Raw genomic sequence first — 24,268 nt, forward strand, 5'->3', positions numbered from 1 at the left:
TTCAGCTTTATTATCTTCTAATTATACGAATCAAACTCTGTATATAGTGTAATTTACACACGTTTACATAATGTTGTTAAGTAGTCAAATTAGCACATTTTTGTTGATACTGGTAATTCTTATGTTCACTGTATAAAATATATTTATTCTGTTTTATTGTCTTCTTTTATTTACATTTTTTTTTATTCATGTATTTAAATTCAAAATTATTATTATATGCTATTTTTCTATTTATTTATAGATTACAACTCAAGCAATGTTTTGTTTGTTTGTAAGATTTTTCTCAATAAAGTTTGGAGGGCAAAAGGAGCTAATGGCTTGAAAATCAGTTCAACTTTGCTTTAGTGTTAAATATAGCGATATAAAGTAACTTGAAACGTGTTTATCGGCGATACGGAGGGTAATGCTGGGGAAAGATGGAGGACGTAGGAGCCCGCCGCTGGTTGGAGTCTTCGGGGCGGTGCTCACCCTCCTGTCCACGGCCTTCATCCTCTTCACCTTCCCCCTCTCAGCCTGGATGTGTGCTAAGGTATCCGACACAAACACACAGAAGAAACACTGATTTATCATTCACCTAAGGCTTCCACCATTAAGATACACACTTTATGCAATTAACATGACATTGTTGTTGTTTTTAAAGTGTTCCGTAACGGGATTCTTGTTAACTAGTGAAGCTCCTTATTCAAATGTAAGCAAAAATAGTTAAAAGTTAAGAAACTGGTTTGGAAAATATTATTATAGTATTAATACCAATACACCACTGTAAATATTATTATTATATAAACACACATTTTTTATTTAACTTCAATGTTTATATAAGTATTTTCTTATCTTATATTTAATCTTATTCTTACTTAAAGGTGGGGTAGGTAAGTTTGAGAAACCGGCTCGAGATACACTTTTTGTTATATTCCGATAGCAATGAATATCTGAAGTGCTTTGACAAAAAATCCATAAAAAAATGTCATCTGTGGAAGCCGTAATACTGTAAAAAGCACGACCAATCATTTTAGCCGGCCCGGCTAAAATAACTGGATGGCCGACCTGCCTGTCAGCCTTCCATCTGTGCACAAACTTATCTCGTGCCCTCATTGATCATGTGCGTGTTCGTGTGTGTTGGAGGAGGAGGGGCTCTGTAAGGAAGTGGCAGATTTTTTCCGGCTGTGTATTTTCAAATTCTAGCGCACTCGAGCTGGTTTCTCCAAAATTACCTACCCCACCTTTAACTGCTTATGTTATAAAAATATTTGTATTCTATTTTATTTTTTATTTTTTTTAACCCTTTTTTACATTTCATTATAAAATGAAGCAACTGTTTCAAATTGTATTATTGTAGTTTAGATTCTTGTGTAAAAATTATGACATACAAAATGATATTTATGAAATATACTCAGTCTTTGCTTAACTTAAAGGCAATGCTTTCTGTCCTGCAGGTCATTAAGGAGTGTGAGAGGGCCGTGATCTTCAGACTGGGCCGTGTTGTAAAGGGACGGGCCAAAGGACCCGGTACAAATATATATTTTTCATTATCTTATTATTGGGGTATACAAATAATGTAATCACTGTCATACTATGTAGAAACCTTTACTGTACTTAAAGCTGAAAATCAAAAGATAATATAAAAGGAAGTGATGACCTATCAAAACAATTCTGGCATAGAAAATGAAATATCTTTCTGTGTCTCTGCAGGTCTCTTCTGGTTCATCCCCTGGCTGGATGTCATCCAGAAAGTGGACTTGCGGACCGTTTCCTTCACCATCCAGCCACAAGAGGTCAGCAGCATGAACACTACACACAGGGAGAAAACTGTCCTTTATTCTATGATCTTTTCTCTCTTCATCCCCTGCTTAGGTTCTGACTGCAGACGGGGTTCCATTAATGATGGATGCTGTTGTGTTTTACCGAGTGGTGGACCCCTCGCTCTGGGTGACGCGTGTTGAAAATGGCAACCAGGCCACACACTCTCTGGCCCAAACGACCCTGAATGCCACGCTGGGCACACACACACTCTGACAGACATACTGTCACAGAGGAAAAGCATGGCAAAGAGAATGGAAGTTAACAAAAAATTAACAAAAACGGTGGCGGAAATCAATTTGAATGATGCTGTTTTGTAAGAGCTATTTCATATTATAACATACTCAACTCATTAGTTTTTCTCTAAAGACAAGTCTTTGGGTTTTTTCTTACAGGAAGAATATTTTCTATTTATTTTTGCACACAAAAAACATGTTCTTTATCTGTTTCCCATCTTGAAACTCTATTCCTTTATGATTTTTGTTTACATTTTATATAGGTGTTCAACAGGTAAAAAATAATCCAGTGTTAAAAATATATGGGACACTTTTTTTAAATAAAAAAATGGTTAAATGGTGCCACTTGCACCATAATATTGGGATATGTACCTGATACTTTGATATAAATAAATGATATATTTTGTGTGTCCTGCAGGAGGTGCTCTACTCTGCATCCAGACTGTGGGGCATTCAGGTGCAGCGGGTGGAGCGGGTGGAGCTGAAAAATGTGACGCTTCCCTTCACCCTACAGCGCTGCATGGCTTCAGAGGCCGAGGCCATCAGGAAGGCCAGGGCCATGGTACACACACAAACACACACACGCACACGCACACACACACCGGCTATCTCACACACACTCCTGTTATAAAACACACAAAGCTCCTCCATCTGGTTAATTAATCACTGCAAGTTGCTGTTAAGACCAGGTATCGCCACCGCTCAGTGAAATGAATGTATATGTTGGATATCTTTGCACATTTATAGACAATATTCGAGTGATGGAGAATTCCGCATGGAGGTAATAAAGTAGGATTATTTGGAAAGACTAAAAAATAATATAAATAGTGATGCTAGCTATATAGAATGTAGACTATCCTCCCTATAGGCTTTGGTCATGTTTTTTCTCCCCTTTTCGCAATGTAAACTTTCTTTAATAAATCTCTTTTTAGTAGTGCTATATTTAATTTCTGCTCCACTACATCTCGGAGGGAAATATTGTACTTTTGACTCCGTGCAGAGCAGCGCCCACATCGTGGTCTGCCCCCCTCCCCACAGAGCTCCTCCACATATTATGATCACATGTCAGTACCTCTGTTAATAAAATATCGTTTATTTGTACGTTATGTGTTTGAAATCAGCTTTTTGCCTATTTTAAATGGAAATCTGAAGTCCTGAAGACTCCTCCAATAAAGCAACATACTATAATTAAAAGCAAAAAAGAAAACAAAGAAACATATAAAATAGAATAACAATGGAATGTAAGATAAAATACTGTTCAGTAGAATTAATACTGAGTACTGTAATAATATTTAAAGATGGATATGTGGAACAGCAACATTTGTGTATTATAAACTTATGTAAGTGGTTGCAATATATTTATTTAAGTTCTACCTCTGCTATGGGTATCTCCATTGTTAGTGCTTCTTTTAAATATCACTAATCCTCAGAAAATTATTGTGTTTTTTTAATAAAAGTTCACTCCAATACATGAAATAATTGTTGAGATATGTCATTAAATAATGGTGGATAGCTGGTATCCGCAGCTGAGATGGCTAAAAGTAAATCTCTTTTCCCCTCATTCCTGATAATGCAGCTCACGGAGGCAGAGAATGCAGAAGGGATATAATTATGGATCATCCCATTACAATTACCTAATACTGCAGTTTACTGAGACATGAATATGTTCAGGTTCAGAGGTTTAGCTGTGATTATCTCCAAGCTTTAGCTGAAGACTCCTCTAATAGAACACCCTGACCTCCAGATCTTTACATCACCGTTCACAGAGGGAAATATTCCTTATCAGATAGCTTATTACATTTTTGCACCATTTTTATACTGATCTAATGCACACCAAACCTGGACTAAAATGTGTAATATGTAAGCTGATATCCAAATATGTCCATTTAAAAGAAATTCTGAATTTAAGTTTAGGATTTGGCCATTTTATCAATATGTAATGTTGGGCTAGCAAAACCGAGAGAAGGTATAATTCTGAATCAGGAATGTAACTAGCAAATTAAGTCACATTATTAATTGAAGTATAGTAGCAGAAAAATGAAAAATACTGAAGTAGCTCAAAATGTTTTCTACAGTAAGTACAGTTTTTTTTAACACTGTCAGATCAGCTTTTTAGCATAGAGATAACATGAACTGGATAATGACAAAACCTCCACAGGAGACAGGTGATGCTTAAACACAAACGTCACGCAGTTTTCTGTGTGAACCAAAGAAGTGCAGCCTGACACACGTTGCTGGTTTTATAATCTCGTACCGGCAGCTCTGTTATTTGCCAGGCAGGTGACTAAAAAGAGGGCGTGGCCTCAAAGGTAAGCTCTTTACGGGCCGGGACACCGTGACCTCACACTCACCTTTTACCTGGCTGCTCCCTGCCAATAGCTGCTCAGTCAGCAGCAGAGACACAAAACTCACAGATCCTATTAGTATTTAGACAAAAACCTGCAGAATTTCAATACTTTTCTTATTGTTCTCTTATCAGATGTACGGATGCATTTTGCATTAGAATTTGAATTCATTTCATTTCGTGAACATTAAAATCGTAATAATTAAGACGCTGGGTCTTGTTTAATTTTTCTGGACGAAAACCAAAGTGGTAAAACAACAAGATTGCATACAGAAGGCAGCAGTATTCCTTGTGATAAACACATTTTGTAGAGGCCAGTTCGAGTTTTCATGTCGGTTTCTCTGCCTTACGACTGCTGATTGTACGTTTTCAGCGTGCACTCTTACATTACTGAAACCCTCGGTTCAGTTTCGCTGCTTTTGAAGTGTTTTCAGAGTCTCTGGATGTTAAATTACACGATGAATTCAGTGAGTACAGGGCAGCAAGGGCTGGGTGCCGTGTGGTTAGAGCCCAGGGAGCTATTAATAACCAGAACTGGAGTGGCCCCAGCTTTTTAAAGTTACATATTACAAACAATCATACTCCAACCTCACTAATCAGAGGAGAGGAGCAGCTATACAAGGGCCACCTACTGTACCAGATTTACACTTTTTCCTCTTTGGTATATATTTATTCAGCAATAAGGTATTTTTATTGTATTTTGTATATATATATGTTTAGAGTGTAGTAGGACTGGCTGTCAATTTCATTGAAAGTTTATTATTTGAAAATACTAAGTACATTTTTTGGAAAGGTTTTCTCAATATAATGACTTACAATGGATATTCTTTCATCAAAAATAACGTTTTTTGCTGATTTTGAATTCCCAAACTTTGGGTTGTTATATTTGAAAATCCTTTTCTTGCACGCTTGAACTAAGTTTAACTCTGCAGCACTTCAAACTCTGAAAAAAATAAGCAAAAACGTATCACATTTGTTTCCAAACTCTGACACCTCTTGTCTCTTTTCTCCTCCATTTATTTGGTATTCCTCTCCATCCTTCTAGAAACTGATCCTTACTGTACTGTACCTCCTCTCCCCCCTCCCTCCCTCTCACAACAATCCCTCCCTCCTTCACTTACTCTCTCCCTCCATCCCTCTTCATTCACACTTCTTCCCCTCTCTGTCTTTACCTCCATCGGTCCCCTCTCTGTCTCTGCTGTTGTAGGAAGGATGCTCTCCTGCAGACTCCTGCTTCTGCTGGGTCTCCTCCTGCTCTGCAAAGGTAAGGAAAACACCAACGATGCTGCTTATTCATTCAAGAAAATGTGAACTTCTTAAAAAACAGTGAAAGCTGAAGTAAAGTATGTGTGGCTGCAGACAGCTTAAGGAACAGATAAGTATCCCTTTCCTGCTGCTCTTTGTTTAGGTTGTGTGCTGTTTCTGTCTGGTGGTTTTAAAGTAAATATACAACGGGTCGCACTCACACACACACACCGTCTCTCAGCCAGCTATTCATAGGTTACTAATGTGTGTGTTTGGGGCTGGATTGGGGCCACCCTCTTGCTCAGGGTGGGGCGGGTTGGTAGGGGATGAGGTGTTTTTTTATAGCAGCATGATCCTATTGAGGGCAGTGATGAGCTCTGTGTGTGAGCGGGAAACGCAGCAGGGAAAATACCATTAACTGTGATGCTAAATGCTACCTAAGTGTGTTTGAAACTACTAGGGCTGTGCTGAATGTTTTTGTTGTTTTTTTACATTTGAAGCTTCTAATTAGGTTGTTTTTAATACGTCTTTGAATGTTTGTCACATAAGGGCTTGGCTTCTTAAGAGTACATCAAATGTATTTGTAATCAATACCTCAATATCAATAGTATTCCAGTTTTTGCTGATATGATATTACACTAGATTATGATCAGAAGACTTTATTTTTACCGGGGGAAATTAGTTTTGTGACATTTTAGAGTGAAACTAAATAAAATATATATAAACATTTGAATAATAATAATTGAATAAACATGATAAGTTAAAGTAAGAATATGCAATAAAAATATAAAATAAAATAGAATTAAGCCAAAGTAAAAATGTCGATTAAAATATAAAATCTCTGGATCTCTGGAGCATCATTAATGTCTGACCTGCTGTGTGTCCAGGTCAGGAGGAGAGTGGGGGGGGCGAGTCCTGCGATAACTTCACAGACCTGAACCTGTCGCACTGCTTCATGGGAACCGTCCTGTACGTGCGCCTGCTGCTTTACACCCGCTCCAACCTGGACTGCGGCCGCGAGCTGGATCACCACCACCCCTCCTCCCAGCCGTTCTTCAACGTCTCCCGACCCACCGCCTTCGTCATCCATGGCTACAGGCCCACCGGAGCCCCCCCCATCTGGATCGACCACCTGGTGCAACTGCTGGCGGAGCAGGAGGACATGAACGTCATCGTGGTGGACTGGAACAAAGGAGCGGCAAACCTCAACTACTTCACCGCCGTCACAAACACCCGCGACGCAGCGCACAACCTGACAGGATTCATCAAGACCATGCAGGTGAGACGACCTGTGTGGGGAGGAAGTCAGCAGCTCTTTTAGCCTCTTTTTTTTAAACTTGAATTTACTATTTATCTCAGTCCTAATGTTTCCAGGCAGCTGTGAAAAGTGAACAATATTCACAACACTTTAATAAATGTTGTGTCTACAGGGGGAAGGAGCGTCTCTGAGCTCTGTCCACCTGCTCGGCGTCAGTCTGGGAGCTCACCTGGCCGGATTCGTAGGAGCAAACCTACATGGGAAGATTGGACGAATCACAGGTGAGTTAAATATAATTAAATCAATATATGACTTGTCAACAGAGAAGCAGCAGAGCAGTATTCCGTTACACGAGTGCCAAGAGATCTTTCTGTCCCCCTCCCCTCCAGGTCTGGATCCGGCCGGTCCAATGTTCACCAGCGCCATACCAGAGGAGAGACTGGACCCGACAGATGCCATGTTTGTGGACGTGCTTCACACCGACATGGATTGTAAGATTCTGAATTATATTTATTGACTATAACTAAACACATAGGATTGTCTCTGGGACATTAGTGCTTTAGAGAAACCTAAAGCACTAATGTAAGTACTTGACATGTGCTTGGAAGTTTGGAAAGCAAACCTGTTAGTTTACAGTATATTTAAAGGTCCCATGTCATGGCTATTTCTACTGATCATAATTCCATTGTTGAGGTATACTAAAATAGATTTATATTGTGCAATTTTCCAAACTCACATTGGTTTCTCATACAGCATCTCTGTATAGTGTATAGTGTATTCACTCTCTGTCCTAAACGGCTTGTTGGAGCTCCTGCCCCCCCTCCCTGTGAGCCCAGTGGCAAGACAGCGAGACACAGCGAAACCCAGCCCGAAACCAGCCCGAGCACACACACACACCCTCGCCGCGTCCCGCCGCCTCAGGCTGAGAAATCCCCGGAGCTGCAGCTGAGAAAAGATTGAGTGTGTGTGTGTGAGGAAGTCTTAACGTAACGGCTCCGCGGACGTTACGTTACGTCACTATACCCAAATACGTCACTATACCCAAGAAGAAAAAAATGGAAAAAGAGAAATCTCCAACGAGGCGTTCTGGGGCAGCATAGACAGGTCTTTTCTGTGTTAGAGTTTTACTCGCTACAGGGTGTACTTTGAGGGTTTGTGACTCTGCAGACCGTTCACATGCATACAAAGCTACATAACACACAAGGGGACGGGTAATAACCAGAAAAGCATGACATGGGACCTTTAAAGAAACTAAATAACCAGCACAAAAATGATGTCTTATTTTCAACATGTATTTTTCCTGTGCAGCGTTTGGACTGAGAGGAACTCACGGTCATATCGACTTCTACGCCAACGGTGGAGCAGACCAACCAGGGTGTCCAAAAACCATATTTTCAGGTAAACACACACACTAAGCAATCCAACACACACTCATTAATCACCGCACACACTCACACTGCAGTTGTGTGTCTCCCTCAGGTAAAGCGTACTTTGTGTGTGACCACCAGCGCTCCATGTTCCTCTTCCTGTGCGCTCTGAATCGGACCTGCAGCCTCACCGGTTACCCCTGCTCGTCCTACAGCGACTTCCTGGAGGGCCGCTGCCTGCAGTGTGAGGCCTTCAAACCCGCACCCTGCCCCGTGCTCGGTACGTGCTGAAACCAGAACCAGAACCAGGTTAATGCCAAACTACGTTTACACATCAAAGGAATTTGCTTTGGTGTCAAACAAAAATAATTATGAAGGTGTAAAAAAGGGGAAACTATAGAACTATTTTAAAAACGATTATGTAATTAACAAATAAAAATAAATGTTTTTATTTAATCTATTTTGAATAATTTTGAAGTTTTGGGTTTATCTGGATTGAGTCATTTTACTTTTAATAATTTAAGTGCATATTCCTAATTATACTAACAAACTTTTAACTCTAAAAACGAATACATATTTTGTAGTAATAGATTTTACTTTTATTAGTTAATTTACTTTGAATAATGAGAATTTAGGCACTAAAAACAAAAAAGGCCCCATCCGCCTTATTCTCTCATGTGAGCCTTTAAAAACTCAGAAAAATACTATTTATTTATATAAACTGTAGAAAAATTGAATATGTGTAGTATATCAGAATTTGAAAGTGGAAGAGCGGAGTTTCATTGTGCAGAAATGTGCAAAAGATATAGAAAAAGTATGACAAATAGCTCACCAAATGTGCACTAATGTAACATGTAATGCTAATCTAAGCTCTTACTGTGATTAAATGGAGCTTGTGTTTGTGTTTCTTTCTGTTTCTACCTGCAGGGTATGATATGAGTCAGTGGAGAGACACGCTGCTGAAGCTGGGGCAGACCAGAGCCTTCTTCAGCACCACCAGCACGCTGCCCTACAGGAGTGAGTCTTAAAAACATCATGCACAAAGCGGATTCACTTAAAATATAACATTGTTATAGCTTTAACCGACATGCAGAAGAATCATACTTTTATGAGTGAAGGAATGTAACAATAAACTGTCTTTTCATGCTATTTACGGTTTAAATGTATCTGGTACCTTTTCATACTTTTTTGCTTTTAATTCAACTTAATAAATGTTTTCTGTGTGTCAGAGATGAGCTACAGAGTGGACATGGTGACCTGGAACCAGTACCTGCGCTGGGGTGTCGTCTACATCCGTCTGCACACCGGAAGAAACTTCACTGAGGCCCGGATAGATCAGTGAGTCAGGGAAACATCTGGATGCCAGGTTTAACCTGTAGGAACATCTGCACAAAATAATGTTATACTCAATTCCTTCCCTCTCTATTCACAGTAAGCAGCTCAGGTTCGAGCAGTACACTTCCTCACGGCTACTGGCTCAGTTCGATGAGGATCTGCAGCAGGTGCACAAGATCTCGATGAGAATCAACACCGGGAACGTGATCGGCCCCCGGTACAAAATCAGACTTCTGAGGATACGCTTCACACCGCTGGAGCGCCCAGAGAGGTCAGAGACACGTTTTGCGAAGTTTGGACATTTCGATGACTTATTGATTTAGATGAGGGATGATAGGATTGAGATAATTGTTTTACAAGACCAAATATTGAGTTCAGCATAGAATAGTCATCAAATTAAGCTTAGACAGATTTGCATTTTCTTAGTAGTTAAAAGCTGATTTATCCCTAAAATGTGTTTGTATAAAATGTTAATATTTTATGGTTGCCATTACTAATTACAGTCTAAAACATGAAGTGTTTTCAGTCTGTATATTCATTTTTGAGTCACACAAGATATAACGAAAAAAATTGTTTTAGTTTTATTTAGTTTATCAAGTCGTACGACCACAATAAGATCGTAATTCGAGTGTTAGTGACAGGCATACCAACATGTAAAAAAGAGGACGATTTTTTGTGCATTTCCAAAATAAAGTCAAATGGATAAAAAATAAATACCTTTTTGAAACGAGCAAAACTAAATGGTATTATTTATAAGAATATTTTTCATTTATTGGAAGGGGCTACTTCAAGATTTCAGAAGTGTACCCCTTTAAATGCCAGTGTTTTCTATATAATAAAATAAATATCTAAATGTTGTCTTTCTCTGTCAGGCCTCTAATGTGCCGTTTCGACATCATCCTGGAGGAGAACATGGAGGTGGCGTTCCGACCGTTACCCTGCGGCTCAGGCCTCTGACTCCCCCAACCACACACACTTTTTCTTCTTCTTCTATGGAAACACATTTAACTCACCCACCAGACGTCCTCCTGGTGCTACAGGGTCTCCGGGCCCCAGGAGGACCTCCAGGGGTCCCACAGGAGGAGCTGCCGCCTTCTTACTGGATAATGAGGAGCCGAGGAACACTCATGAAGCCTGCCTGTCTCTGCTGTCGCTGCTGAGGGGTTTTTGGAAAGCTGATACAAGTATTAATCTCAGAGGTTAGGAAACACACTCGTTTTTTTGATTATCAGAAACACTTATTTTTCCTTTACTGGTTAAGAAAATACTCCTTTTTGTGTGGAATGAATAAACTGTTAAACTGGTGATATTGTATTTGGAGCTTTAAGGTTAACCTATGTCAACAACTGTATTTGTTTACGTGAAAATTACACAATAGGAATTGCTGTAGGAATTTGTCTCACAAAAATGATTTATAAAAAATATGTATTCTCCACTTTTGCTCAGTTTCAGTGCAGCTACCAAGACACATCAATGCAGTTTTTTTTTCTGTGTGCCTTCTAACCAAAGTTCTCAACTTAAAAGAATCAATCAATGCAAAAAATGTGCTGCTGCTTTAACAGTGACGCTGCTATGTTTGTCCACAGCTAAATGTAGTTTTGTATTAATGTGTGAAGTTGTAAACTGTGAGGTTTATTATCTAAAAGGTAGCTAAGACGTGTTGTGAATATGGGCGACTTTAAGCTGTTAAAATTGTGACTCAAGTGTCAGTAAATGTTTCAGCCTATACAAAGACAAATAACTCGTGAAAAAGTGTTGTAAACCTTAACTGTTGTCTTTTTTATTATGTCTTTTCACCGTGGTTTGAAATAAATAATAATGACAAAAAACATTAAACGCAAACTTATTGTTTTTTTTATATCTTGATTGTATACAGCTTTCTATTACTCATACTGAATAAAGGTTTGTATCATTTAAAATCAGGCGAAAACACGTTACTTGTGTGAAAGTGGACACAGAATATTTACAGCAAAGTCGCTGTGAATAACTTCAAATTGAGAAACTAGAACAAAACCTCATGATAGAATATGTGCAGTACATGTATCTGATCTTTTCACAGAACACAATTTGACAATGAAGAAAGAGGTTGAAAAAAAAATGGTCGTTAGTGAAACTAGTCAAAATGTCTTCTGTGAAAAAGGTCTTTCAAAACATTTGATAGCTATTCTTTTTTTTAAAGTGGCTTGGTCGTGAGCTTCACTAGTTACCCAATAAGAACAGTTGACTTGGCAACAACAAATGACACAAAAGCAAAATGAGAAATATTGTATTTATTCAGCAATAACTGTGTGACGTTAAACTAAACGGTACAGACGTGATAAATCTGAGACAAAGACAGAAATAACGACTTAGTGAACAAAGAGCGTTTTTTTTAAGTACCGTTGATTCACACGAGCGCCATGAACTAAATGTATTCATCTCCAACAATAAACCTGTAGATGTTCGAAAATGAAAAGAGTTCTGATAAACAGCGACCATTTGAGTTAAAAAAAAAGCATTGCTTTAAAATCAAGACTCGATAAAGACGAAGTGTATCGATCAAAAACACAAAGACACATTTAAACAAAGATGGAAAGGTGTGAATGTAGGTTTCAACATTCATCTTAATCAAATAGCTTGTTCTTCACTGAGACTTCTTCACAATTTGATGCAAGGGAAAAACCGGCACCATTTCTTCGTCCTGAAATGGAAACAATATACATTTGATTGGCTTTTTTTGAAGGTAAGGTTTAAAAGTCATCCGTAACAGGATACATGTCCAGTTTCCGATCACCAGTTAGGACCTAAGAGAGGTGAATACAGAGAGAGAGAGAGTTGAGGTCAGGTAGAAACAATATGAGGGAGATTCAGACCGAATGGAAAGAGAGGAGGTGAGGAGGTGAGGAGGTGAGGAGGTGAGGAGGTGAGGAGGGTGATGACCTCGGCAGCCAAACACTCCATAAAACAGTTACGTTTCTAAGGGTCGAGAGTTTGGTTTGAGGTTACATAAATAAAACATGACTTCTGACAGATTTCTAATTAGTAGATTTAAATACAAATGTTAATAGAAATGGTACGACTTAAGCTAGGCAATAATTCAAATGTATACTCAATTTAATGCTGGCTGGAAAACATGCGCTTTAAAAGGGTTACGGTAAAATATTGATGTTATTATTTATTTTAAATAGTTTAATATCGACTGCTGGCAACATTATATTGCAAAGATACAACCAAACAAAATGATATGTTACCCAAATTGATGATGAGAAGCACACTGGATTAAAAACCATCAGTTTGAGTAATATATATTTTTTATGAGAGATCTTGCAAACATGGGAAAAGATCCTTAATAATATGTTTCTATTGCTGATGGATCTGTAAAGGAAACCAAAGAGCTACTACAAAGCTGTAAGTCTGATATTACAGGAATATGAATTCTATCTGCGTTAAGTGACCCCAACTGAAGCTGTATTCGTTTTTCAGGTGTGTTCAGTACCTGCGGGGGGGTTTCAGTTGTTTGGTCGTCTCATTGGTCCGAGCCGGTTAACGGGGCGAGTGTTTCTGCGCTGGGAGGCGAAGGGAGCGCCTCTCCTTGGTCCCTAAAGAAGGAAAGAAAGGTTTAAGATTCACTCTAAAATATCACATGCAGTCTCCATTACATTGTAGAAAGGTCAGAGGTCAAACTCTAGCTCTTTAACCCTCACCATGTTTCCTTCTCGCCTCCTGCTCTGCTCCTCCGGCCAGTTGGAGAAGCCTTCCTCCTCCATCGGAGACATTTTGTCTTCGTACTCTAAACTCGGCTCGCTGAGAGAAACATGAACACAATGTCCACAAGATGTAAGTTTGTAGATTTTCTTATTTTATATTTACACAATATTACTCTCTGAGATGGAGTATAAGAAGAAAATAGAAATACTCGGGTAAAGTAAAAGTACCTAATAAGATATTTGTGTAAATATTCTATTTCTTTGCTCCCCTTATTAAATGGAAACTTAATCAAGCACATTCAATTAAAATAAAGTTATTTAAAAAAAAAAAAAAAAAAAGTAAGTTTGGTAACTTCTATGCAACTTAAGTTTTTTATTTTTTTTTATTTGAAGAGGGACAATGCACATTGATGAACATTTAAAACAAATAATGCTTTAAAAACGTAAACATGCCGGATTTTAGCTTTGAGCTAGTTTCCATCCGTAGTCCCTCACATTTAAGAACATGACATTTATATACATAGCAAAATAAATACATGATATGCAGAAAGAGCATGAGCAGCATATAAGCATTTACCACATGGCAGTACAATTATGGTTTTGTATGATTACTGGCTTAATACATAGTGCTCTTTTTAAGGTCTAAACAACTGCACCTCACAGCATTAAAGAGATTTTAGGGTGACTAGAAAAGTAATGACAGCAGGAAGAAGGAGTGTAATGTCACCTGATGGGCCCGAGGGGGCGCTGTGACATATTGCTCCCTGATATCGTGACTTTGACTCCCTCCAGTCTCTCCTGCCTCCTCCGCTCCAGGTCGTGCCTCAGGTCCCCCGGGCCACGCACCGGCTGTAACATCAATCAAAAAACATGTTTTCAAGTAGAAATGTATCCAAGAAACCAATAAGGAATAAGGGCTGGGCAATATGGATTTTATAAAATGTTGCAATATCTTTTACACGATACCTCAAGATCAATACTGCTATGATACTGTCGGGTTGACTAGTGTTGCTTTCATAAAACGCGTAAGGAACATTAGAAAATAACATGACTTTACTGTTGTGAGGAAGGTGCAAGAAAAGGACATCCTTTATTAAAACCTGAGATAGATATAATATGAATGTATCGCAGAGCCTTATGAGAAGGTCTAGTGGTTTTAGGATACCAAGTTAAAAGATGTTTATTTACCGGTAAGGGTCCCAGTCTGGAGAACAGAGTCTCTTCTTCGTCAAGCAGCGAGTTCATATTTAAGCTGAAGCCTCTGCAAGAGACAAAGCAGTCATTTCAGACCCGAGAGAATACAAACAAATCAAGATATATAGAATAAAACAAGTATAAAAGACAGGAATAAAGTGACAGTAAGATATGTGGAGCACATGGAGCTTAAATACAATTTTACAAGGAAGGGATTTCAATATTTTAAAACCACGACAACAATATAGCAAATAATGAATATAAAGAGTTCTGTATGAATTATACAAATGTAATTAGTGATTTCTTTACATCTGTACAACAAGTTTACGAGAAGCAGTATGCACGTCTGTGAACATTTTACGAACCGGTTTTCGCTGAACCTCTCGTCCAGCGTCAGCTCCTCGGTCTCCTCCTTATCAGAGAAGACCCCTTTCTGAGGCGTTGAGAATCTTTCATTCAGGCTGGCCCCATCAGATCTGAAATACTGCTCTGTAAAAGCAGATAAGAAAGAGTTTTATCATACCTAAATATGTCGGGTATTTATTTTGTTTCATGATATAATTTTTGTAAGATGTCTTGAATCAAATTTAACTCTGTTTTTGTGTCCGTTTGCTGTAATTGTATATTCAATTCTAGCACTTTATTTGAGAGATATTTCAGCACAAGCGTCAATACAACACACACAAATATCTGTCCACTTACATCTTGTTACTGTGAATTACTATATGCATGGTGTAATATGTGAAGTTCATTCCTCTTGAAAAATAAAATATTGTGCTCACGTAAATCATAATTCCATATTCACTTACATCCGGTTTGACTTAATCACCTTTACTACACCTTATTTTTTATATTATGTCTTTTTTTTTTACAAAACATTATGCTAACAAAATAAACAATTTCTGTCCTCCTGTATGTTTTACTGCTATAGTATTAAACCAAAGCCATAACAGATAGATGTGTATGCAGTGCTGACCTTTGACCTGGTGCACCAGTGTGATGATTTCCTGGGCGAAGGTCCCGTTGTGCGTGGCACTCTCCCGGTACGTGCCCGAGTGCTCGAGCATCGGCAGGAAGTCCAGACGCTGCCGGCCGACGTTAACGAGATCTAACGAGAGCTGCCGGTCGGAGGAGTAAAACAGCAAGCTGCAGGAGGAGAGGAAGAATGAAACCTAACCAAATGTATAACTGTGTATAACACATTGGAAATGACCTTGACTACTATCAAGGTGACAAGTAGCCAGTAAAATAAAAAGGTGTTGTGTCCTGAAAGACCAAATGTTAATGTACTTTTTATTAACATTTTAGACAAAATGCTTATTTCTTTTGAAAAATAATGTTTCTTTCGAAATCACATGTAGGTAAATAATATTACATTTAAATAAAAGCAAAGTTTACCTTACCCAGCAAACTTACCTTCCCTGAGTCCCACAATTGATAACTAATGTGTACAATAACTACACCCTACATGTAGCATAACAAAAGGTCGATGTTCACCCTTGAAAGTACAGAGAATCGTACAAATTCATTATATTTTATGGAGTTTTTTTTTCAGAAGGAAATTAAGATATCTCTCTTTATAGAGACAGGGGAGTTTAAAATGTCGGGAGAAAGTTCACACTTCTTTTCTTGATTCATCCATTAAATGTTCAATATCCCGTCAGCTGTTTTGGTTCTTCTGATATGTTGACGACTGTAGTAATGTTTTGTGACTCCGCTATGGGGAACTTGGCTTCATCAAATATCGTGTCTTGATCAATAATCTGTTCAAACTTGCCTCCCAGTTCCTCCGGGATGATCCTCCTTCAGCTTTTGGATCCACTTGGCATGGATTTACATTCTTGCAGAATTTAGGATACTGTTCTTCTCTTTTCTCTTAAAAGCGCTGATGAAACTTCTTTTTTTCCATTGATTGCCATGGATTATATTTGTGGATTATATTTGTAGTTTACCAGCAATTTGAACTTTCTTCTTTCATAAGCAGAGATGTTTATTTTCAGGCTTGAATTTTCTTCTTTTCAGGATGACAATATGTGCATGTACGGCTTCAAAGCATGGATGACTTCCTCAATTATCCAGATATGTAGATGTTAATAGCTTTGAGTTGAATGCTGCACATGTCTCCTTTAGCAACACCAATATGTATTTTCAAGGTTTGCACTTTTATGTGAACCCAATGTTGCTCCAGTTGCTTTTGTTCAGGCTTCAATTTCCCCTTCTAAAAGCATTGATATTTATCCTCAAGGCTTTGATTAGGAGTCTGCAATCCATCTGATGATGATGATGATCGTGTGCAGGGCTTTCATTTCTCTGCTGAGAATGTTTATGTTCTTGTCTTCATATTTTCTTTGACACAGCATCTCATTGAAAGTGATGACGTAATGATTTACTAATTTCTTTCAACAACGTGTATGAATTCTGCCAGGTGTCCTATTTTGCTGCTTTTGTGATAACTGAGATTCACAGCTCATATTTTCCGATATCAGCTGTAGGTGAGGTATATATATATGTTCATCCATCAGTCTCCTACCAAGCTGGACAAAAACAATATTCCAGAGTTAGAAATGTTTGCCTTAACTTGGATGAGTCTCAGCATTTGAATACTGGACATGCTTTCAATCCTCTTCCTGAAATATATTTGCCAAGCTGCAAAAGTGTTTCAGTATCTGGCCAATGCAGATCTTCTTCTCACTGCTCATCCAGATAGTGTAGAAACCTATTTTGACCATGCTCTTGTTCCCCTCTTTCCTCCCACTGATCAACGTATGCAGGTTTTTTCCATTTCAATAAATCTGATGTGGCATGTGGACCAACAGCTTTGGTCAAGCTGGAAAAAGCCCTCATCCTGTCAGACATCTTGTTTATCCCGTTAAAATATACCAGATGTTTTCTTTCTCAATGGCAGAGCTATCAGATCTTCCTTTAACAGCTGATTCCTTTCTTATGTGTGCTCAGTTGAAATTGCGATACATCACAACGTAGTATATTGCCTTTCTTTGACTTCCTTCCTTTGAGCGACATTTCTTCAGGAAACAGATATTTCCTCCTTCAGTTTCAGTGGTGTCGGGTTTCCAAATCTAGCTTCACATCGTAACAGAAGTTTCTTCAAATGAGGCCAAGAATTCCTAACAGATAATGTTGAAATCAGCTCATCCAGAGGTGTGTGGCCTCTGAGGATTTGGTTTAACCTGAAAATGTGCATCAAATAGATTGTCACATCAACGAATGATGTCCGTCCATTTCAGTCCAAAAAAAAGGATAGAAAAAATGTAATGACATACCAAAGCACATGTCATGTTTGCAGGGTTTTTCCTTTCTCATGGGTCATGTGTTTTCAATATACTCTTCGTAATGGTTCTGGTTTCAAAGTCCACATTGTACATTTCCCACTGCGAGAATAATAAAGGAAATGTGATTGTGATGCGATCCACTTCTGCAGCCTATTGACTCACAACGCTTGCTCCTTTTGTGGTCTGCCTGGTGGTGTGCAGTCTCTCTATTGTTGTCTTCTGCATCTGAGTGCAAACTTGATGAGACTTTGAATAAAAGTCAAAAATATAGTACATTTCAGATAAATGTTGTCATTATGATGCTTCTCTGCCACAAATCAGTAAGGTAATGCAGTGTTTCCTTTTAAAAAAAAAAACGATATGCCTTGACAGAGTTTTCTTCAGTTTTTTGGAGGTGTTTTGCTCTCCTGCATCTTGCATTAGGCCAAATCCTCCCAATCTTATCATGGCATTAGCACAACAGCAAGCTGGTGAGTGTTCCTATTTGTGTAGAATATAAAAAGGAGTGAATTGCAGCTTTTGTGGCCACTTTCCCAATAACACTCCCTCTCTTCAGTTCTTAATCTTGGGTTTGATTTCTTTTCGGAGGGGTGCGGGTTTCCTGGGCTTCTACAGCAAACACGCGGTGTGTCTCTTCCTGATTTTCTTTGAGGGGGACTTCCCCTTCAGATTAAACTTCTGCAAAGCATCCTGGTAGTTTGATTCAACAGCAAATCTGGTAGATGCTTCTGGCAAACGTGCTTTACAGTACCAATGGGGGGTATAAGCAGAGGTACAAACTGCAACACAATCCAGTTAAAATGTAGTCTTTCTGAGATTTTCAACAAGCCTTCACTTTTCCTATGGTTTTCCTTCCTTCTTAAGCAGCTTTCAATGATCTTAGAAAGAGAAGTGTGAACTTTCCCCTCTCACCCTGGATGATTTATAAAAAAATTACTCTACCTGTTTGTTTTTGCGGGTTGGCTCATGTCCACTTTGATGGTTAGCGATTCCTCCGTTGCGACGCTCGTATGGTTGTTGGTTTTCTGTTCGTTCAATCCTCGTTCCCTCTGACGGGGCATTTTCGGGTCCAAGTAATTCCTCTCTAGGCGATGGTCCACGCTTACAGGCCTCTGAGGTTCCCACTGCTGAATTCTGTCTTCTTCTGCCCACTCATGCTCCTCTTCAATGGGATCCTCGTAGGAATCATCCCTTAAGGGTCGGAAAGCTGGTCTTTGCTCTTCAAGATCTTGGTATCCCTGGGAGGACTGCTGTACGCGAGGTTGATTCCTTGGAAGTGGGGTCCGTCCTCCTTGACCGCGATTAAATTGCCCTTTTGCTTGGCGAGGACCGCCCCTCCCCCTGTGGTTCACATGACCTCGATTACCATATTTCACGGGGTTTGGTATATCTTGGGGCGTGGGGATCCTCCTCGTTTCATTACAGTTGGATTCTTTCCAGTTATCTTGAAAATGGCGTCCCCTTGTGTTTTCACCATCATCCACCCTGCTGTCCGGCGCCCTAAAACGCTCCTGGGAGGAGCTCATGGGACGGGGACTCCTAGGTCGACCAAAGTCAGGGTCTCCACGACTGCTACATTTTGCCATCGGTTGTCTGCTGTTTGCGATGCCGTGATCATGTTCAATGACGAGTGCTCCCGAGTGCCGAATGTCTCTACGGGGGAGGCCCACCTGAGCGTCTCCTCCAAACCTATCTCTGGGAGAGTTCACCGAGTAACGCTGTTGCCCAAAGTCCTCCTCATTCCTGTGTGACAGCATAAGAGGAGGTGACATGGTTCAACAATTATTCATGCTTAAAATTCAACTTGAATGTACACTTTAATTAGCCTTGGATTTATCTCACAGTCTATATCAAATATCTGTTAAACCTATAACAAGAGATCTTTAAACAGATTTTGCCAACAATGCTGCCTTTTCATTAAAAACTGTTGGTTCAGTAAAATACATGCAGATTTTTAAGGAATCAGAAAGAGTTGCAATGCAAGAAAGTTTTAGGCCATGCAGAATACAAGTAATTTATGTCATGCCAAAATAGGGTGTGATGACAAACAGTAAGGAATTTTGCCCTATGGAAAATTTGAAAGATGAGAATCTTCTGCATTCTTCGTTTCCTTGAGACAGTGCTGCAAAGCATTTTGCTTTAAATTTACCCAAGGTGAGTGGCGTCATCCATTTCTCTTCTTTGCTTTTTAAAGGAGGGGTTCCTCTCCTGCTGTGAATCCTCTCTCCGTCTGTCTCTAAAAGGACCCTGTGTGTTCCTCTTTTCTCTCTCCCTACCTGGTCCTCCTCTCTGGTCATCCGATCTCACACTGGGACTGAGGTCCCTGAACCCCCCTTGACCTCTGCCCTGCTCCTCTCTCCTCCAGCCTCCTACTGGCTCTCTTTGTTTGTGGTCTAAGTGAGGCCTTGGCGTCAGCGGCAGTGTTTCCCTCTCGAACCTTGGAGGCGACTGTGGCAACCTCTGCCTGTTTTCAAAACTCTGGAATATTTCTTTGAAGCCTCCTCTGTGTCTATCTCCTGCTCCATCTTGCAGCGGGGAAAGCCTCCGGTCATCTTCAAAGCCAACAGCATCACGATGCGACGATAGTAGTCTTCTGTGGTGAAAGTCCTCCTTGGTTGGATGACGTTGATGCCCAAACTGACGGTCATCTTGGAAAGGGGGGGATCTTCGCTGGGCTTCAGGGTGCATGTCCTCCCTAAAGTAACCCCAGTGTTCCTCAGGGAAGGGGCTCCTATCTGACGGATTAGTGTCCAGGTCTGCAACAACTTTGTGATGATCAAAGTCGGGTTCATCCCATGGGAACCTCCTGAAAAAGAAAATGTAAAAAGAGAACCTGTGTCACCACTTGTAATACAGCAAACAATAAATAAACCATTAATATTGGGATTCCTTACAACAACAAACATGCAGATATTCATTTCTGAGTTTTAAGAGTAAATTAAATAAAATCTAACGCATTTACCTGTAATGCGGTGATCTGGACCGTGGACGTGACATTTTGTCAACCTTTAGGGAAATACGTTTTTAGTTACAAAATAGAGGTTGCAGACAAACACAGCACTACTGTAGAAGCAGTTATTACTGAACTACCTGAACTAATGGTATTGTCAAGGAGAATTGTTTGCATTTCATCTGACTGAAAATGATCTAGACTGTCTAGTTTCCAGCAACAGGGAGAAAGGTCTATCAAGGGTCACCTTTAATTTAGAAGCCAATGTCACCCTAAAAGGATTTCAATAATAGAAGACGTCTGTTTACTAAGTGAATCCAAACACTCCTCAAAGCTTGAAACTCAACAGCATAGATTGCAGTTACTGTAAATGATCTCCTGAAACAAAGATAAAAACTGTTAGGAACATATGTATTATATTTAATAGCTGTACAAACAACTTAACATTATTATTAAGCCAACGTAATAATACAACAAGATTAATTTGTATTTACTTGCACTATTTTATCTGTTTTATTGTGTTGCACTGTTGGAGGAGCCTGTGACCTAAGATTTTCAACGACATAACTAGACTGTAGCTATGTACGAATGACAATAAAAGCCTTGAGATAATTAAATGACATGTTAAACATTAACATTAATCCTTTCGATAAAAAAAACTGTTACACTTAATTTGACAGTTGCAAACAAGCTAACTTTAGTTGACGTCAAACACTCTTGTTGGGGTACATTGGTGAGCATGAGATAACCCCTAGTAGATGTGTTTATATTATTCCCTTAACCTTCCAAAACATGAAAATATGAAATAAATTAAGCTTACTTTTAGCTGGCTGATGCTAAAGCTAATGAGCAGTTAGCAGCTAACCTAGCTCTCTTACCTTGGTCGGCGACACGCGATGGGCTCACGCGGCTACGTTATCTAAAGCGATGACAAACACGCAAAACCCTGAAATAAAATAATTTGTAATTTTAGATTAAACCCTATTTATCATCAGATATAAACAAAAGCTGGCTAAATGTGTTGTGTTTTTAATTAAAGTCTTCAGGAAAATGGCTGTTCACTTCTCTTCACTGCGGTAAACGTTGTGGCTCTGGGTGTAACTACCTATGCATGGTAACTACCCGATACGACACTTCCGCCACGGTCTTTTCAGAATAAAAATATGTGTTGTTAAATCTACAGATGAACACATAACATGAACGTATAAATCTATGATGTGGTTATTTTATATCAAGAAAATAACACGTCAGACTTTTAAAGTTGTAATGCTGACTTACCAAAACAATTATTTTCATTTCTAAAATAGTAACTGTAAATGTACCTCAGGTCATATTTATATTGACCTTTAATTCTAACATAAAAAACTGCGTAACTCCTCTAAATTAAACTTTTCTATAGATCTAAAGGTTTACACACAGTCAAATTACCTTCAGTTAAATATTTGCAACATTTATATGGTTGGTTAGACTTAATGTTGACAAACGTGTTTTATTTTGAAATCTGCAAGGCCAAACCGGAAGTTTAGTTGTTTTTGATAATGAAAAAGTAATACTTTATCTGATATCAGAGCTATACTCCTGTACAGAAACTATTAAAATAAAGAGATAAGATTTTAATTTCAGTGCGGCAAAATGTGCAAATTATAATAGACTACATTTATCATCTCTTATGTCACTTGATATGAATGTATACTATTTTGTTTAATTTCTCAATAAAAGTGTCTGTTTGCATTACAACACGTTTGTTTGTTTATTCATACCAACTTAATGACACAATAGGCTTGATGAAGTTTATTGTTCATTTCAGCAGTTTTCCATGCACCACATCTACAATGATATATTCCACCAAGCTGCAGTGTCACAGAGTTAAGTAATATTAGGATAAACATTATGTCCTTTACTTCATATACACAGGGACCCCGGAGACCCTCTTACAATGAGCTTCAGCAGAATCTGGAGGAATAAAGAGTTAAAGTGGAGAGAGGGAAGCCTGCAGAAGAGTGAAAACATAAAACAAAGTGCTGAAGGTTGCAGCAGTGACAGCTTTACAATTTGTCCCCTCAATGTGGCACCTTATATGAGCAGTAAAGACGTTTTTCTGCAACAAAAGGTATTTTTAACAACATTCTTTGCACCTGGATCAAAAGTGTTCTCTATTTTACTTTTGCTACCCAACAAAAAGTTCCTGTGACAGTAATCATTATTTTTAGCCATGGTTGAATTAACCTACAGAGGCAAAAAAGAGACTCAGCTAAACATCAGCTTACTCTTTCCCTTCAATGTAACAGATCTATCAAAAAATATGCATAAATGGGTCACATTATAAATGTAAATAAAAAAAGTGATGTTCTCTAATATGTCTGGAAGTGACGTAGATTTATAACGGCATGAAAAGTTTACAAAATTAGAAAAAGAATGTGATTTTGCCTAAATACTTCAATAATTGAACAGAGTTTGGTTGGTGGCATGTTGAAGTATTGTTCAACAAAATATAAAAATTAAGTCAGTCCATAATGGAGGAAGAAAAACAAAATATTTGAATAGATAAAATTGAACGTTATTTTTCCTTAATATGCAGAAATTGTACAATTTGATTGGTGCCTTTTAAAAAACAACCAAGGGAATTTTGTGTTCTTCACCAGAATGGCATACCTGGCATCTGGAAATAATGTAGTGAGAACAAATGTACAGAAAAATAAATACAATGTGATTTTCTTTAAATACACAAACAATTGCACAGAGTTTTGTTGGCCATTTTTTAAAGTTCTACAGAGGGGAGTTTGAAATGATTACCTCAGTCTTTCTACAATCAATCATGACTGTAGACCTGATCATGTACACATGAAACCTTATGTGGCCCTTGAGACTCTGTGGCCCCTGGAAAGTTGCATGCTTTGCCCTGCAGATCTGTGTTATAAGGTGCAGCTGAAACTCATACACAACCTCAAGGGAAATGTGTAGTTCTTGTTTCTCTTCTTTCAAGATGTTTAAGTAAAAAATGGCAAAAATGCACATGCTGAATGAAACACAGCCTGAAGGCAGAGCGCAGAGGGCGGGTTGGTTTTACTTCACAGAGGTGTAAGGCCTCAGAGGTGATGAGACACTAGGCTTCTGAATTGGTGAGGTATATTTAAGTTTCGGGGGTGGGGAGGTGAGCTGAGGTGCAGATACAAGCGTCTTCAGAGCAGTGGAACACACAACTACTGTAAGTGCACACTATTAACTGCAGCTAGCGTGGTTACAGTCAGTGCCAGACAAATACACAACACACTGTGTCAACGTTTTCCCGACCTGCAGATAAAAATACAGGACTTTTTAATTTTTTTTTTTCGCTTCTTCATGTTTTTGCTGTGGATTGTCCACAAAATGTCCACGAGCAGCAGAGAAACCAAAGCGACAGGCTAAGTGTGATTAAGGGTCAACAGCGGGGGTTATAATGTTTTTTATCCTGTGTCGGGGTGACAGGAAATCTACAGCAGACTAGGATTTTATAGAAGTCGCTGTGAGCAGAGGTGAGATAAACACACACAGAAACCATCGGACATAAATTCCCACACACTGTTCAA

General features: G+C 38.9%; 3 protein-coding genes across 5 annotated transcripts; 2 read left to right on the plus strand and 1 right to left on the minus strand.

Moving 5' to 3' along the window:
- The first annotated feature begins 319 nt into the window (after positions 1-319).
- zgc:112408 (uncharacterized protein LOC550260 homolog) lies at positions 320-2,795 on the plus strand. Its single transcript, XM_034149895.1, is given in 7 exon segments — positions 320-529; positions 1,434-1,506; positions 1,690-1,772; positions 1,852-1,998; positions 2,001-2,057; positions 2,452-2,595; positions 2,781-2,795. Coding segments are annotated over 7 exon segments (645 nt in total). The 5' UTR covers positions 320-403.
- A 2,794-nt stretch (positions 2,796-5,589) lies between these two features.
- On the plus strand, positions 5,590-10,539 carry lipib (lipase, member Ib). Its single transcript, XM_034150268.1, has 10 exons — positions 5,590-5,641; positions 6,510-6,901; positions 7,053-7,161; positions 7,270-7,371; positions 8,189-8,278; positions 8,360-8,527; positions 9,175-9,264; positions 9,477-9,585; positions 9,680-9,853; positions 10,455-10,539. Exons 1-10 carry the CDS (start codon positions 5,590-5,592, stop codon positions 10,537-10,539), a joined length of 1,371 nt encoding a protein of 456 aa, XP_034006159.1.
- Positions 10,540-11,837: 1,298 nt separating this feature from the next.
- zgc:112982 (uncharacterized protein LOC503771 homolog) lies at positions 11,838-21,795 on the minus strand. 3 transcript variants are annotated; one of them, XM_034147229.1, is made up of 11 exons: positions 21,581-21,795; positions 20,715-20,758; positions 19,902-20,558; positions 18,695-19,495; positions 15,439-15,608; positions 14,828-14,951; positions 14,457-14,529; positions 13,996-14,117; positions 13,266-13,365; positions 13,058-13,160; positions 11,838-12,262 (listed from the first exon to the last, which is right to left on the minus strand). In XM_034147229.1, the coding sequence occupies exons 2-10, from the start codon at positions 20,747-20,749 to the stop codon at positions 13,071-13,073; spliced, it is 2,172 nt and encodes a 723-aa protein (XP_034003120.1). In that variant the 5' UTR covers positions 20,750-20,758; positions 21,581-21,795; the 3' UTR covers positions 11,838-12,262; positions 13,058-13,070. The 3 variants fall into 3 exon arrangements, with proteins under 3 accessions (XP_034003120.1, XP_034003104.1, XP_034003112.1); XM_034147213.1 differs by having other exon boundaries at positions 11,838-12,365; XM_034147221.1 differs by lacking the exon at positions 21,581-21,795 and having other exon boundaries at positions 11,838-12,365; positions 20,715-21,572.
- Positions 21,796-24,268: the final 2,473 nt, after the last annotated feature.

The sequence above is a fragment of the Trematomus bernacchii genome, unplaced genomic scaffold (assembly GCF_902827165.1).
Source record: "Trematomus bernacchii unplaced genomic scaffold, fTreBer1.1, whole genome shotgun sequence".
Lineage (NCBI taxonomy): Eukaryota > Metazoa > Chordata > Actinopteri > Perciformes > Nototheniidae > Trematomus > Trematomus bernacchii.